Source organism: Anolis carolinensis, chromosome 4 (assembly GCF_035594765.1).
Source record: "Anolis carolinensis isolate JA03-04 chromosome 4, rAnoCar3.1.pri, whole genome shotgun sequence".
In the NCBI taxonomy this organism is placed as follows: domain Eukaryota; kingdom Metazoa; phylum Chordata; class Lepidosauria; order Squamata; family Dactyloidae; genus Anolis; species Anolis carolinensis.
In genome coordinates, this window is record NC_085844.1 from 246,557,535 (window position 1) to 246,574,868 (window position 17,334).

Genomic DNA, 17,334 nt, shown 5'->3' on the forward strand with positions numbered 1-17,334 from the left:
TAGGAAGCTCACTGTGAAGATTTCTTAAGCTAAAGAACCCAAGCCATCATCATGTTTCCTCATGGGGCAGGCAGTCCACCCAATCCAAATAATGTCCTATATAAGGCGAGTGTGGTTGGTTATCTCCTACATCCTAGTCCTAAGCAGCAAAATCCCAATTTTGATTTACCTCTAAATCAGCATTCTTAGGAAGCCAACCAAATAGTGTTCATAAAGCTGTTAATATCTACAAATTATTTTAGAAATGCAAAATATATTTTTATTTATAAACAGAAACATATTACCCATTTGACAAAATCTTTTAATTTAGCATAAGGCAAGAAAAGCTGCATATAAAAATAGCCTTATTCTTTAAATGCGAAGTCATAGACAAAATTACTACACTTTACACAATCTCTTAATTTAGCAAAAACACAGAAAGCAGCATATAAAAGTACTCCCCCTACACTTTGCTGCATTTAAAGTATTCAGTGATTCATGGTACCAGAACAGTTTGCTTCAGTGTTCAGACATACAACTGAAATGAAGCATCAGAAAACAGATGTAGAAAAATAAATTTTTCCTCCTTATAAATGCGGAACATTTGTGAGAGCAGCAAGCATGCAAAAAGGATAAAATTAGAGGTGTTGCAACACAATTAACTGGAGCGCTAGAGACCTGGATCAGCTAAAATTACACGATCTTCCAATGAACAGACAACTAACCTCTTTTTCATTTTCTCATTAAAAAAAAAACACTCACAGTAAGCAGCTCTCAAACACACCCACACAGTTGTCCAAAATCCATCTGCGTTCGTTTTGTTATCCAAGTTTGCTAAGTCAGTACAATGTAGTTGTTACTGACTGATACACATAGCAGCCCCAAGCTGTAAGGAGCACCGAGAAGAGCCATATAAATACATGACTCCCTCAGGCCAAGATAGAGAGGCCAAAGAGATTCAGGTCACTCTCTTCATGATTTCTGTAACATAGCAGCTCTAAAAACACTTCTTTGAAAATACCTGCATAATTGCAATCCTGAAAGACAGCAGTACTTCTTTCCACCTTCAGCAGAGAACTGAAGAACTCTTGTGATGGTTGAACAAACCGTAAGACAACATCTGGAGGAAAAGCAATCCAGGGAACAAAAAGAAGAGTTCCGGAAATAAATGTATGCTTTGGTTCCTTCTATGGGCAATCATGAAGTTGTGGAGACTGCCATCACTGTATCTCTTTCATCGATGGTCTGGCCAAAAAGACTGGACCAAACGTCTCATCTTGGTATCAGCATGGCATCGTGGGCATTTCTTGGCAACCTATGATGGAGGAACAGAAGACAACAGAGGAACATGTCACCCTGGTTGATGGCCCCCTTCCCCACTTAGGAACTACTAAGATCAAGTGTAGCCAGGTTTAATCCTCAAATTACATCCAAAGCCTTTGAGATTCGTAGAAGGAAAGTTGATACGCTCCAAGTCGGGCATTGGCAAACTTTGGCCCTCCTGGTGTTTTGGACTTCAACTCCCATAATTCCTAGCTAAAGTTAGCCCATGTCTGCTCTAAGTCCTGGGTCCAGTACTGCCCATGCTCAAAGAATGAAGTACAGCTCTTCAGAAAGGAAGATAAGACAGTTATCTTAATAAAGACGGAAAGCAGACACATTTAAGTAGAAAATAAACATCAGGTTTAATTACTATCTCATTCCTGTGAAACTGAACATAAGGAAGATTCACTCACAGAAGGACAGGTTGCTTACCTGTAACCATGTTTCTTCGAGTGTACTCTGAATTCACACTAATGGAGAGACTGCGCCTGCGCGGGCTCCAACGGAAACTCTTTACAAGCTGAAGTTTGAATTTTGGCGGTAGCCACGCCCCTCCGTCCCCGGAGGGCATATAAGGCAGCCCTGGGCGACCGCTCCCCAGTTCCTGCGCCGCCAAGGCAACGAGAAAGGGAGAGGGTTTGCCAGTGGGGAAGGAAGGGCGGGCTTGTGTGAATTCACAGAGTACACTCGAAGAAACATGGTTACAGGTAAGCAACCTGTCCTTTTTCTTCGTGTACTCTGTGAATGCACACTAATGGAGACTAGCACGCTGAGGTCCCAGATGGTGGGACAAGGCAAACCTGACAACAAGTTGATGTCCAAATCCATTTTTATTAGGACAAACAAATTGTAGAGGTAATAAAGTAACACAGTGTCGAGTAAACAAGACTCGGTAACCATGGAATAAAACAGTTTTTGAACAAAAAACGTAAGTACAGTGCATCAACTCCTCGAGGAGGAGTGAGGTACATATGTATAAGGCACAACGAGAATAAGCAGTGCAAGGCATTCAACGCAAAAACATGAACAGCAGAAAAACCTTTAGGATAACAAGATGATAGGCAGCAAGTATATTTGGGGACGATCGTATGGTACATCGCAAAAAAACCATACCGAGTCGTACTGTCGGCAAGCCTCGAGGAAAGGAGTAATTGATTCTCAGGATAAACAGGACGATAAGACCGATCTGGCAAAGGCTGAGTCTTTGAGGGCCTTATGGTCTATCCTATAATGGGAAACAAATGTCAGGGGGTTTGACCAGATTGCTGCTCTACAAATAGAGTCAAGGGGAATGCCTCTCAGGAAGGCAGTTGAGGTAGACAGTCCCCGCGTCTAACGTGGCCGGATAGACGGAGGGGGAGGGCACTTGGCCAGTTCATAAGCCAGTTCAATGGCCTGCGCAATCCAGTGAGACAACCTTTGGGACGAGATTGGATTGCCCAATTTATATGGAGCATAGGCGATAAAGAGTCTTTGAGTCTTTCGAACGTCCCTGGTACGGTCCTGATAGAAAAGAAGTGCCCTGCGCATGTCAAGCAGGTGGAGTCTCCGTTCAAGAGGAGACGAAGGGTTCGAGAAGAAAGCAGGGAGGACAATGTCCTGGTTGAGATGAAAGGCTGAGACCACCTTAGGGAGAAAAGTGATGTCCGGACGGAGGACGGCGCGGTCATGGTGGAAACGCAGGTAGGGTTCATCAACCCCTAGAGCCGCCAGCTCGGAGGGTCTGCGTGCCGATGTTATGGCCACCAGGAAGGCTGCTTTCCACGAGAGGAGGCGGAGGTCGGCGGAGGTCAGAGGTTCGAACGGTGGAGATGTGAGTTGTGAGAGGACGAGATCGAGGTTCCAGCCTGGCGTCGGTGGTTGGGACGGCAGGCAGATGTTATTATAGCCCTTTAGGAAGGTCTTGACAAGATGGTCGGAGAACAGGGATGGTTGACCGTGTCATTGAAAGCACCAGGAGAGAGCAGCCAGATAGGACTTCATAGAAGCAAGAGAGAGCTTTCGATCCGCAAGCGTCATGAGGAAGTCCAGGACCACCGGTACCGAGGTCGGGAAAGAGTCAATATCCCGGGACCGAAGAAAAGCACGGAAGCGGGAGATCTTATAAGTGTAGGCTCTGGTTGTAGCCGGCTTGTGAGCTGCTCGCAGGACCTCCTGAAGGCCTTGAGGGAGGGAAGCTAGGCGAGAATCCTCCATGCAGTGAGATGCAGAGAGGGGAGATCTAGGTGGAGGATCTGGCCGTTTTCTCTGGATAAGAGGTGACGCAGGAGTGGAAGAAGGCGCGAGGTCCCTCTGGAGAGGTGAAGCAGAGATGGATACCAAGGTTGACGAGGCCAGGCCGGAGCTATCAGGATCGCTGTGGCCGAGACTGATCGGAGCTTCTCTAGGACCCTCGGTATCAAGGGGAAAGGAGGAAAGAGAGAGATCGGTTCCGACGACCAGTCCAGAAGAAAGGTGTCTCCCAGGCCGGAGGGAGTCTCGCCCCGTATCGAGGCAGTTGAGTGTTTTGGGGAGAGGCAAAGAGGTCCAAGGTGGGCGTTCCCCAATCGCGGAAAAGAGGAAGACGAATTTCTGGATCGAGCTTCCACTCGTGACAGGAGCTTGTCATCCTGCTGAGGGCATCTGCTAAGCCATTCTGGACCCCCAGGAGGTGAGTCGCCGCGATCTGGATTTTGCGGGCGATGCACCAGAGCCATATCTGGAAGAGAGGAGCATCAGTTTCCTCGATCCCGTGCCGCCTTGTTTGTTGATGTAGAAGACTGCCACCGTGTTGTCCGACTGGATGAGAACGGACTTGTGGCAGATGAGATGGGAGAAAGCCTTCAGGGCTTTGAAAACGGCTAGAAGTTCTAGATAGTTTATGTGGTTGGATTTTTTGGAAGGGGACCAGAGGTTCTGGACCGTGAGACCGTCCATGTGAGCTCCCCAGGCGTAGTTGGAGGAGTCCGTGGTTATGGTGATTGAGGGGCAGACTGGATGGAACGGTATGCCTTTGCACACGTTGGTCCGTGTGATGTCTCATGGGTCATGTAGTCCCGTTCCTAGTACTATTGTGGCAGACGAAGAGGAAAACTTGGGTTTCCCACCGATTCAGCCAGAATCGGAGCCCCTGCACCTGCAGGATGTTTGCCCTCAAGAAGTCAGCCAAACAAGCCTTGGGCAGAATTCTCCCCCGTTCTCTCGTAAGGATAATTATAATAGAGATAGAGGCGCTAGGGAGGCGAAGCGCCGAAGCGCCAGAATCGCTGCCAGACAATTAGCTGATTAAGCCTGTTTCCCTTGGGAAATTCTAAGGAGTCATGCATCTGGACACAGTTTGGGTTTCACTTCTTGTTCTCCAGGGAAAGTGTTCCTTGGCGGGAAAACAAGATCCTATATAGGTGTTTTACCGCAAGGAGATCCTTGCGGAGTCAATTCATCAGCTTGAGGAGCGAGAACGTGTGTGGACTACGCTACTCCAGTTCCTTGTTTCCAGGACCAAGTTCCAAGCCTGCCTTGTTCCCCGGACCTCGCCACGGACCTTGTTCTTGCTTTTTGTTGCCTTGTATCAAGTCTTGTTTGCCAAGAATCTAGTTTGTTTTCCAGCCCTGTTGTCAAGCTTCAATGGACTAAAGGACCTTGTCATTTCCCCACACTTTGCTCGGCAGAGTGTGTGTTTCGGTTATTGGATTATAACTTTGGACCTTAATATCTCCTATTGGACATTATTTTCTTGGACTATATTTGACCTTTCCTGAAAGGTCTATTTCTGAACTTTATTCTTCACTTATTTTTATTGACTTTATATAATCCTTTAATAAAGATATTAGATAGATTCTGGTCTCTGCGCATGGTTATTGGTGCTCTGCAGCCTGGGTCCTGACAGTCCGCAACTTCCACCAGAGAACGGACTGGCGGACGTGGAGTGGCAACGAGAGGAACCTGGAGTTGTGATGGTAGGACGGTTTGAAAACATCTATAAACCATCTCTGCAGGGTTCGAAAGTGAAGCCTGGCAAAGGGAGTCGTCAGGACCGTGGAGGCCATGTGACCGAGGAGTAGTTGAATAGAACGGGCTCGAACCCTTCGGTTGGTTCCACAGAGTATGATCTGTTGATGAAGGGCCATGAATCTGTCGAGCGGAAGGGAGACAGTTTGTGAGACAGAGTCGAAGACGGCGCCAATAAAGCGGATTTTCTTCGACGGAGTGAGGTGAGATTTCTCGGGATTGAGTTGGAGACCGAGAGATCTTAAGAGTTGAAGAGTGGTGTCGACGTGATGTTCGAGGAGAACGGGGTCGGACCCGACCAGAAACCAGTCGTCCAGATACGGGAAGACCGTGATCCCTTGCAGCCTGAGGTGTGCAGCCACCACAGCGACGACTTTCGTGAAGACCCTCGGGGCTGTAGCGAGGCCAAAGGGTAAAACGGTGAACTGGTATGTTTGGTCGAGGACCTTGAAGCAGAGGAAGCGCCTGTGGGCTTTTCGTATCGCTACGTGGAAATATGCGTCTCGTAAGTCTATGGACACAAAGTAGTCCCCTCGTTGAAGCAGAGGCAGGATGGAAGCAATGGAAACCATCCTGAACTTGGTCGGTTGAATAAACATGTTGAGCACTCGTAAGTCCAAAATAGGACGTAGCCCGCCTCCTCTCTTCGGGACCGTGAAGTATCTGGAAAAGAAGCTTTGAGGGTCCTGTGCGGATGGAGAAGGCCGAATAGCCCCTTTGGCGAGAAGCGAGTCGATTTCGGCAAGAATTTCCTGAGAGGGGTTGGAGAGAAGGACCTGTCCCGTGGGCGGGAGTTCCTCGAATTCTAAGTCATAGCCGTCTTGAAAAATTTGGAGAACCCAAGCATCCGAAGTGATAGACTCCCACCGATGGAAGAAGGGAGCCAGGCGATCGGTGAAAAGGTAGGGGCGCAGAGGTGGAGGAGAAGAAGGTGGAAGAGGCATGAATTTTGCATCGGTACCGGAGGTGGAGACCTGACGGAGAGGAATGGCGTCAGGTACGCCGGTGAGGTTGAGCGGGGGCAGGAGTAGCTCGGCCCCGTTGCTTCTGTGGATGAGGAGAACGGCGAGGTTGGTGGCGGTTCTGGTTATTCGCACCCGAAGGACGCCTGAAAGGTTGGTGTCGGTAAGACTGGGGCGGGAAGCGCCAGAAACGGTGAGGGAACCACCGGATCCGCTGAGTTTTAGGCTGGTCACCGCATTTTGATGCCAGGACTTTAAAATCATGATTGGTTTTTAGTTTATCATCGGTGCCAGAATTGAAGAGTCCCAATGTGTCGAAAGGGAGATCTTCGATGACTTGCCTGGAAGAGGACAATCCCGACGACCTCAGCCAGGCGTGGCGACAGATGGCAATGGCATGGGCGATCATCTTACCGGCCGTGTCTCCCGTATGTTTAGCCATTTGAATTTGATGATGGGCTAATGTATCGGCCTCTTGTTGGAGAGTCGCAAGGACGGAGCGATCTTCGTCCGATAGTTTTGCGAAAAAGGGTTGGGCTTTTTCCCAGAGGATTTGTTGATAAGCGCCCATGCAGGCGCCATAGTTCGCCATTCTGCAGAGAAGAAGGGCCCCAGAGTAGAGTTTTCGACCGACAGCTTCGAACCTCTTGCCTTCTCTATCAGTCGGTGTGTTGGACTCGCAACCAGAGGCTTGTGAAGCTTTGACGACCATAGAATTTGGGTCGGGATGGCGTTTAAGCCATTCCAAGGTATCATCATTGGTACGGTACCAGGCCTCGATCCTTTTCGAGGTGGGAGGAATGGAGGAAGGCGTCTTCCAGGATGCCTGGATAACATCGAGGAGATAAGGCAAGAAGAGCAACAGCGTAGCTGGAGGCGCTTGAGCCTGCACCCTCTTGAAAACAGGGTCAGACACCGCTTTTGAGGTTTGTTTAATCTCTAGTCCGAGAGCATCCGCCATCCTCACCATCTGGTCAGAGAAAGCACGGATGTTGTCCGTAGGCGAAGGAGGGTCTGCCTCGTATGCATCGTGAGGAGGAGAGAGATCGAGGCCCAGCGACACCACCGAGGCTGAAAGAACAGAATCTGGTCGGTCCACATCCATATCATCGTCCTCAGCCCCTTGAAGGGACTGAGGGGGAGATGACAGGACAGTCTCTGGGGGAGGCATAGCCTCAAGAGCAGGGGCGGCCAGCGGCCGAGTGTCCTTGGAGGCCGAAGCTTGAGCTGCTCGAGCCAAGCGGGCTGTTTGTCTATCCCGTTCCGGCGTCGAAGTCGGGGGAAAAAGTTGTTGGCGAGAAGGGCGGTGGACAATAGCGGGCTCAGGTACTGGTACCCTGACCACTGTTTGAGCAGAGTGGTGGGGTGAATCTTGTAGCTCTCCTTCCGACAGACGTTGAGGAGAGGGTTCTCGAGGCCACTGGGCGGGAGCAATCGGCGAAGACCTTCTAGATGAGGTCACCGAGGAAGAAGGGGCATCCCTTCTGGATGACGCTGAGGAGGAGGAGCGCTGGGTCACCCTCTTTTTAGCGGGCAGTTGTTTCGAGGGAGCCCTCATGGATTTGCCTGGTGTTGGAGGAACTACCGCTGAGTCTGATTGAGCTCTACGAGACTCTTCGTGAGCTGTCTTAAAGGCGATTTTCATTGCGGAAGTCGACGGAGGAGATCCCACACGGGATCGAACTGAGGCTACGGAGGCCACAGAGCTCGACGTCGACGAGGGGCCCACTCTTCCAGAGCGCGTCGACACGGTGGCCGTGGTCAACGTGCATGGCGGTTTTGTGGGCTTAGCTGTTCTAGAGACCCTAGACGCTCTGGATGAGACCGAAGGGGCCTTAGCTGCTGGTGCCGACATCGCTCTCGGGGTCGGCGTCGACGACGCACCCGACGTCGAGGGAGTTGGCTCCGGTGCGAGCGATTTCTCGTAAAGCGCCGTTCTGAGCCTTGCGGCTCTATTTTTCCTTGCCTGAGCCGTGAGGGCTAGGCAGAAGCGGCAGGTACCGACGACATGGGCCTCTCCGAGGCAGAAAAGGCACTTGCCTTGAATTTTAGCAGCGCACTGCGTGCAACGCTTGAAGCGAGTAGTAGACATGCGAAGAGTCCAAAGTGAACCTTGCGGCGGAAAAAAAGGAACTGGGGAGCGGTCGCCCAGGGCTGCCTTATATGCCCTCCGGGGACGGAGGGGCGTGGCTACCGCCAAAATTCAAACTTCAGCTTGTAAAGAGTTTCCGTTGGAGCCTGCGCAGGCGCAGTCTCTCCATTAGTGTGAATTCACAGAGTACACGAAGAAAAATCAGTATTTTTAAAAAGCCATTTCCCAAGAAATCAGATGAAATTCAATGGAAATCAAAGGTTCCTCTGGCAACTGTAGCTTTCCTGGAATAGGTTCTCTTGAAGGCAGGTGAAGGTTTCTATAAGCTTTCAACATATCATAATTAATGGATATAAAAACATAGAAAGCTACACTCCTGACTGGAAATCTGAAGAATGCAGGAAAATTGGTCCATTAAACATATCGGACTTCTTTACTGAAGATTTGTGAGTTGATGTCAGAATATGATATGGATAATTATAATAAAGGTATTCGTACTGTCATTACTCCATCTTGGGGGCAAATAGTATCTCCCCCGATGGGAGTGGAATCTTATTATATTTATACACTGCTTTATCTCTCCTGAAGGGGACTCTTTTGTAACATGAAGACAGTTCTCTCAACTTTTGCTGTCCTACCAAGAAGAGTGATGTCATTTACCAATGACTGAATGGCCTTTCATGTCTCCTAGGAACAGTAGGGCCTGAATACAATCAGACTGGGGTTGATGCTGATGACCAGTAGAGAAATGTCAAGAGCAACCTGAAGTGCAATCCCAAGGAGAGCAGTGATGATGATTGGTGGATGATAAACAACAAGAACTTCAGTGAAGTGGCTACCGTTCCTCAGACAATGAAAGATGTCCCCGACACTGGAGACTGTTCTACAATCTTTGAATCTAGAAAAGTCCCCACAAACATCACGGATCGAGCCTTCAATTCTTATTTTCCACTCTTCAAAACCAAGACTAGAGACTTCATAAACAGAAGTGTCATGAATAAATATGATGAATGGTTTGAATGAAATTGTATGAAAGGTGTATGAATGGAACCTAACTGGGCTGAAGACACAATTCCAAAATATTGAGGCCTGGAAAACAACTAAACTCAGGAACTATAATTAAAAGTTGCTGATGGGAACTGAGATAAATGATTAACTGTTGACATTGCTAACCTGATGAACTTTTGGTGAAAAACATGTTTACATTATCAGAGATAATGGCTCTTTTAGTTAAGGAAATGTTTACAAGGTTCCTAACGAAAAGAAGGAAGTCAACACAAGGTTCCTTACATTTACCAACACCAATTAAGGCGAGTCAACATCTGCCAGGATGTTTCAGGCTAGAAAAACATCTATCATTCATTTACAACTTTGGAACAACATCAGCAAGAGAAATTGCTATATAAGAGACCTTCTATCATTCCAAAATTGTGACAGACAGCTGTGCTGTTCACCCACCATGCTCTTCTCTTTGGGAAGGAGAAAGATGGTGTATCTTTGGGAGTGGCAGATCTTCAATGGAATGCAGTCTGGTCACTTGCCTCCTTTTCTCAAGGGAAGAGAAAGGAGTCAGTTTCTGATCCTTGGCATTATTCTTAGGGAAAGGATGTGTTTCGGCACTTTAGAAGTTTAGTAAGTATTGGAAAAGTGGCAGATTTGTAAGGAAGGGATCTGGCCTAAGCAGGTGCTACTCCAAGGAGGGAGAAAGGATGTGGAAATATTTGTATGCATGAGGACGAATTAATGTGTATATGTAATGTGAATGCGGAGTAAAAATGTAATTCCCCTTTCTTTGTTAGCCAATGTAACTGAGGGTTGTTTGTGGATTCAATGTAGTTACACAGGATCTGTATGTTTGTATGTCCAGTGCTGTTCTTTGTGTTGTTCTGTAAAAGTTCTGATACCCTTACTCTTACTGGAAAATTGCAATAAAAAGAACCTATGCTTTAAAGTTATTGAAAAGTTAACAGAAGGTCTAGAATTAAAGAACCTCCATAGAAGACATGATGTAGATCGAACTAGTCAAAAGACATCAGCTGCTGAAACTGTGTCTCACTTTTGCACTGAAAATAATTGCTAAAATGTCTCCTTCTGGAGAGATAAAGCGAGGGTATAAATAAACATAACAATAATAATAGGACCTTTTTAGGATGTCTATCCTTGTTGTCAGGTGGATGAGAATAAATTATGTTTATTTATACCCCACTTTTTCTCCGCACAAGGAGACTCAAACCCAATATTCTCATAGAAGAATGAAGCTGTATGCTCTGAATGTTATTTTTCTTTGCTTTCACTATTTTTTGTGTTGTTTTAGGTGTAGGAGTTTTGGTGTCATTGCCTTCCCATTGCCAGGAGGTCAGAGGAAATAACCACTTCTGCCCAGGACTCAATACTAATTGCCCTGCAGTAATTACAATGTACTCAGATCTCACATAAAAATAAGTATTTGTACACAGACTGATAACTCATTCCAACAAATCTTCAGTGCCGCAAAAAAAAAAAAAACTGTTGAGAAGTCGAATTATCTCATAATAGTTTCATAGAACATTACCAGTAATGGCAAGGCTCTGATGAAATGAAGTAAAGAAATCTAACAATAATGAAGTAATTGGACAAACATTGACAAAGTCTGTTTGTAGTAGCAACTCAGGCTGTCCAACTGGCATCTTCCCACTGAAGGTTCTTCATATGATTTAAAGTTGCTCACTCAATGTAGAAAAGTAAGAATGTTCTGAGTTTGGCTGCTGCTGAAATACATGAAAAGAAACTGGGGGAATGAAAGTGAATGATGCCTATGTTGAGATGGGGAAGATTCCTGCCCAAAAGATAGCTGTTTTAGCTTTTGTAAACAGTTTCAAGTCTTAAGGTTGGGGAAAAAGCAGGATGGATAGAAGGAAGGATGAGAGGGTGGTTGGTTGGGTAGGCAGATAGTATGAAGTCATTTCTTCTCCTGAACACTGGGAATGAAGCAATCTTTATCATGGGCAGATGGGAAAGAGCCAAAAGAAAAGGGAAATGCCAGTTTCTTCAAGACCAGGAATGCTTAGCCAATTAAGAAAAAGGAAAATAAACTCCAAGTAGTTTGATTTCTGGCTTCCCATTTCCTCTGTGCAATACTATTCTAGGAAACAAGGAACTAAAAGTACTTTTTGATGAGGTAACATTAATAGGTGGCCTTCCTGTAATTTAAGGTGGATGATCTCGTAGCCACTGGCAATCCTCTCTCCTGTGAAGTTTGAGTCATGTTCCTTCCCATCAGAGAATCACCATTGGGGGGGGGGGGAATTAATAATTTCTGCTTGATAACACATGCTGTTTTGTTTGCATTCTCCCACTTCCTCATGATGCCTTGCTGTAAGTCAGAAATGAGTTGAAGGCATATAACAATTTTTAAAGGTTGCAGTGCTAATCACTTTTGTTGTAAAGCACCTTCCAGTCAATTCCATCTTATGACAACCCTAAGGAAACTCTATCATGAGGTTTTCTTTTCATAATTCTTCAGAGAGGGTTTGACATTGTCTTCCTCTGAGGCTGTGAGAGTGTAGTTTGCACAAGATCACCCCGGGGATTTCTACTTCCAATCAAGGATTCAAACCCTATTTCCCCAGAGTCCTAGTCCAAAATTAAAAGCACTATACCATGTTGGCTTTCACTAATAGTAGTATCAACTAATCATCACCACAACCGCTACCACTAATATACCAATAATATCAATATGTAAACTGGGGCCAAAAAATATGGAAAAAATGTACACTTTCTTTGCAAGGATGACCAAATGCTCTCTCTATCTTCTAAAGCAGTAGTTCTCAACCTGTTTCGCCGGGTGTTTTGGCCTACAACTCTCAAAAATCCCAGCCAGTTTACCAGCCGTTAGGATTTCTGGAAGCTGAAGGCGAAAACATCTGGGGACCCACAGGTTGAGAACCACTGTTCGAAAGCATTATCTATGGATGCCTCACTGTACGTCTGAGATGAGCAGCCTAAGGGCCATAAAAATGGCCATTTTTGATAGGAAAACAGTCTCATAGATTCTCAGCTGAAAATAACTTCATTGCAATGCAATGTGCTTTTCACCAATTGCCATACAAATAAACAAGGAACATCAAGCAGTTGTGTTCGGAGGGGAAAGATAAGCAAAACATGGAAAAGTGCCCAAATCTTAGAAAACAAAACTTGAAGCCAACCTTGAGCAGGCTCTTCCAGCATGCTTTGCAACAAGCAAATGCGCACTTCTGGCATTTAAAAGGCACAATACACTCAGATTGGCATTTAACACACTGGATTCCTCCTGGGATGGAAAAGAGAGGGGAAGAAGAGAAAGAGACACTGACCTTCAAAAGAGATTAATTATTTGGCCACAAACATTTTTTATGTATTATTTTTGCCATTTTACACAAGAAGTAATGCTTCAGAAGTAATGGGCTAAGAGGTAATATTCTTAAATATTTAAGTTTTTCAGGGATAGAAAAAAGGGGTAAGCACACTCTGGCCTCTGCTACTGGTCAGGAGACTGAAACCCACAGAGAAGCTGTTCTTCCCACTTTTCCAGAAATAGACCATAGCAAAATTAAAGGTAACACAGGGTGCTACCTTTGGTTGTGTACTTGTGGCATGGAACAACAGATCGCTGTTCCTGGTTTGAAAGTGTTCCTGTTTCATTGTATACTACTTACTGTGAAAGTACTTGTTCCACCCAAGAAACTTCATTTTTCTGCCACAATCTTTAATAAACAGGTGAAGAACGAAGTTTCTCTTGCCAGAACAAAGTTTTCGCCTTCTACTCAACTTTCACCTAACTTTTAAGAACCAACAAATCAGGAACAAACATCTAAAACCTGGGAACAAACCCAGATTTAAAAAAACCCTGTGTTTTCTGATTGCCGGAACATACAGATATTAGAAGATGCAGATTTTCGGCTTAGAATTGGAATATTCTTGCACTTGAAAATCTCGCGGTTTTTGCCGTTTGTAGCGCTTCCTCCCGCATTTTGATGGAACGGCATCTGGCCACCCTCCATTTTGCTGTGGAAGCTCCTGGGATAAAGAAGGCTGTCTGGACCTCATCTATTGGTCAAAGAAGGAGCAGCTGCATCAAACTTTTTCCCCTTTCCCTTCACACATGGGTTCACCTATCATTGTACTTCAGATGCATAGAGGAACATTTTGATCATAGAGTTGGAAGGGATAACAAAAGCCATCTAGCCCAACCCTCTGCTGTGCAGGAATACAACTAAAGGACTCTTAAGAGTTGGCTATCCAATATCTGTTCAAAGACTCCAAAGAAAAGGAGTCAATATCTTGTGAGAAAATCAACTGTCTAAAAACTCATATGGTCAACATGTTATTTCTAATATTCAAATATAATCTCTCTTTTTGAGTCAATTTATTCATTTTATTAATTCTACATGATCTTTCTCTCAGGAAGGGAACCATTTGAATCCACTGGTTTCATGTTCTTGGTTGTGGAGCCACAGAAAAGAAGCTTGCTCGACCTTATACATGACATCTCCCTAAATAATTCCTCATAAAGCATGGTTTTCAGACTTTTGACCATCTTGTTTGCTCATCTCTAGACACTTTCCAGCTTGTCAATATCTTTCTTGGGATCTGGTGCTCTGAACTGGACACAGGATTTTTCCAGGTGAAGTCTGAGCAAAGCACAGTAGGCTGAGACTACTATTTTCCTAGAGCTGCATACATATTGTTCCATTTATTTATTTATTTAAGAAATATATACCCCGCCTTTTCCCACTTAAGGGCCTAAGGCGGCAGATAAAACCGCAGATAAAAACATGCATAATAAAAGTTGAAATATTTAAAACCAAATATTAGTAGTTGCTGTCACACATCCTAAAACATACATTAAACTATAACAAAACATTAAAACTTTAAAACCACCCATAAATACATAATACAGTCCAGATTCTTCCTCATCTTTGTAAGTCCTGAGATCAGTCAAAAGTTTCCTTAAAAAGATAGGTTTTAAGGCTCCTCCTAAACTCTAACAGAGAAGGCACTGCTCAAATTTCCCTGGGAGAGCATTCCGAAGGAAGGGTGCTACTCCCGAAAAGGACGTCTCTCTGGAACTTAGTCGACACCAATCTTTCCTCACTAGAGCTGAGTGAGGAAAGATTGGCATATACTGTGGGACCCACTATTGCAAGTAGTCTGGGCCAATGCCGTAAAGGGCTTTTAAGGTCAAAGCCAGCCTCTTGAATCGGGCCCGGAAACTAATTGGCAGCCAGTGAAGCTGCTTCAGGAGTGAAGTAGTATGTTCTCTTACATTTGCTCCCGTTAGTAGTCTGGCTGCACATCTTTGAACAAATTGAAGTTTCTGAACCGTTTTCAAAGGCAGCCCCACATAGAGCGCATTACAGTAGTCCAGTCTGGATGTAACCAAAGCGTGTACCAACTTGGCCAAGCTGGATTTTTCCAGGAATGGTCACAGATGGCACACCAGGCTAAGTTGTGCAAAGGCGATCCTGGTAACCTCCATCTCCTGGGGTTCCGGGTTTAAGGAGGAATCCAGAATCACCCCCAAAAGCAAACCACAGACCACCTACTTCAATGCAGTCTGAGCCTTGCCACATGCGCAAGGAGGACCTCCTTACAGTCACACCAGAGGCACGCCAAGTGGCCAGTTTCTGGTCAAAAGAAATTAATATAATGCCAAGTTTTCAACGTTGTTTGTGGGTTTTTCTATCCATTATAACTGTATACTCAATTCGCTTCTGACACAATAAATAAATAAATAAATGAGGACTGCCTGGATTAGTACTGTACTGTAGCGACACTCCAATGACCCCAGTCCTGATGGGAACTGAAGGGCTACTTTTGCCCATCAATGATAACAAGAGAAGGCCAATCTTGTTTTGGTTGGATATAAATCCCTAATTATGGCTCACTATGGAATCTTTTTCCTTCAAGAATTATTTTTGCATGCCAGCTGGCTGGGACTGTTTGCTTGCTTTTAATTCATTGGAAATAGTTGCTTTGGATGGGCTTAGCCAAGGCAAAACCAAAATAAACACTTTTCTCCTGAAAAGCAGTATGATAACCAGTTTATTTCATGAACACATCTGTTGCAGGAATTAGGGGAAAAGAACATGAATGGAGAGGAGGTTGTCTAAATAAAGCAATATTCAAATGGAAAATAACTCAAGGAAGGGATCTCCTTTCCCAGCACAGACAAGTAAACAGTTAAGATGGGAGTACTTCCTCAGAACAGCTGAAAATAGGAAGGTGGCATTCAATTTACTGTTACATTTAGTACTTTTCTGTCTAACCCGACACAACAGCAGCAGCTTTCCAAAGCTTCAGGCAGCCAAAATTCTCCCAACTGTGCTACCTGAGACATTTCTTTGAGAAAGACCATAGAATCCTAGAGTTGGGCCATCCAGTCCAACCAACCCCCCTGCCAAGAAGCAGGAAAATTGCATTCAAAGCACCCTGACAGATGACTATCAAGCCCCAGAGAAGGCTTTTCCAGATTCAAACTTGAATCTGGAAATTTGGTACAACCAAAACAAATGCCCAATTAAAATATGGCACTCATGGTGTTCCAAGGCAGCTGAGATGCCTTAGGAGTAAAGATTTCTGCTTGATTTATATATACCTACCTCCTACTGGGGAAATGGGAAGAATATCAGAATTTGTGGGAGCTCGTAAACCAGGGGAGCCTCCTTTGGCCTTCTGCGATGTAGAAGAGGGCACAGTTTGGATGTTCTGTGCTGTCATGCTCTTAGAGGTCCCTACAGAAGATATTACAAAAATGCACCTCAGAAAAGCACAAAAGGTAACACAGAGATATATTTTGATTCAATGTATGTATTGCTCCCTCATTTAGGCACAAATGGCTTTCCTACCCTTTTTGTGCCTACACATTAAAAACGGCTTCCAACAATTTAAAATCATAATACAGGCAGTCTCCGAGTTACAAACATCCAACATACAAATGACTTATGATTAAGAATGGGGATGAGATAACAGGAAGTGAGAAAAATTTACCCCAGGAAGGGAAATTCACTCCCGAAAGAGTTATCATGGGGGAAAGGGATCTCCAGTTAAGCTTTGGCACCAATCCTTGTTCTACAACAACCCATTTTTTTCAAAATCCAATTATCACAGGGACAGAAAGTGAGGTGAAATCTTCTGAACAGGGGCAGAGAGGAAAACAAACCCCACATGGGTGTTAACTCTTCCCTGTAATATTCAAAGCTGCCCCCCCCCCCCCTCTCTCTCTCTATATATGTAGAGAAAGACACACACACAGAGACAGGCTGGAGTTACACTTAAAATGCACGTGTTTTGACTTACATATAAATTCAACTTCAGAACAAATCACAAGAGCAATTACAATGTGGAAGGATGGGTGCTTTGTTTTGTAATTTGTACATATATAATGTGATTGGAGATGGCATTTAATTTCATTATATGATGTACAACGACAATAAAGTCTATTCTATCTTGTTCATAATTTGGGGATTGCCTGCACCACTTAATGTATTAAATACAATATGAGTGCAACAAATACAAAAGCCAAAGATGAAATTGCAAAATTTATTTGAAAGTCAAAATGATGAAAGCAGATCATTGCCTCTTTTTTTTTTTTTTTTGCTGGCAAAATCCAAGGAGAAAACCAAGCAATGGTTAGGGAATACATGTGTAGGAAGGAAAGTTATGAAATGTTACATCTGCAGCTGCCATTTAGGCCTTGAAAGAGTAGTATAAGGGCTCACTGGGGTGGCAGAAGGCAGTATAAAAGCAGAAGGCAGTATAAAAAGAGCACGATACAGGTAGACAGACTGAACAAAGCCACAGTCCTAAATTGGCAAAACCTGATTAGGGTTGCTACTAACACATTGACTTGAGAGGTATCTTGTTCATTACATCACCAATAGTTAAAGTCTGGCAGTTGCTGGCAATTAACAACCACAACATACGAAAACTATCTTTTTCAAGCAATGAATCTTATGGTGATATTCAGCATCA

The 17,334-nt window shown here is 44.8% G+C and overlaps 1 protein-coding gene across 7 annotated transcripts in view; it reads right to left on the bottom strand.

The window, feature by feature from the left end:
- Positions 1 to 280: 280 nt before the first annotated feature.
- Positions 281 to 17,334, bottom strand: part of rtel1 (regulator of telomere elongation helicase 1) — a 91,437-nt gene continuing 74,383 nt past the window's right edge. For 5 of the 7 annotated variants that reach the window (XM_062979096.1, XM_008119602.3, XM_008119601.3 and 2 more), the window contains 3 exons: positions 15,963 to 16,094; positions 12,528 to 12,631; positions 281 to 1,294 (listed from right to left, as the gene is read on the bottom strand). In XM_062979096.1, the coding sequence (XP_062835166.1) occupies positions 1,214 to 1,294; positions 12,528 to 12,631; positions 15,963 to 16,094 (317 nt within the window). In that variant the 3' untranslated portion in view covers positions 281 to 1,213. The remainder of the gene's footprint in view (positions 1,295 to 12,527; positions 12,632 to 15,962; positions 16,095 to 17,334) is intronic. The other 2 variants (XM_008119603.3, XM_008119604.3) reach the window with 2 other exon arrangements.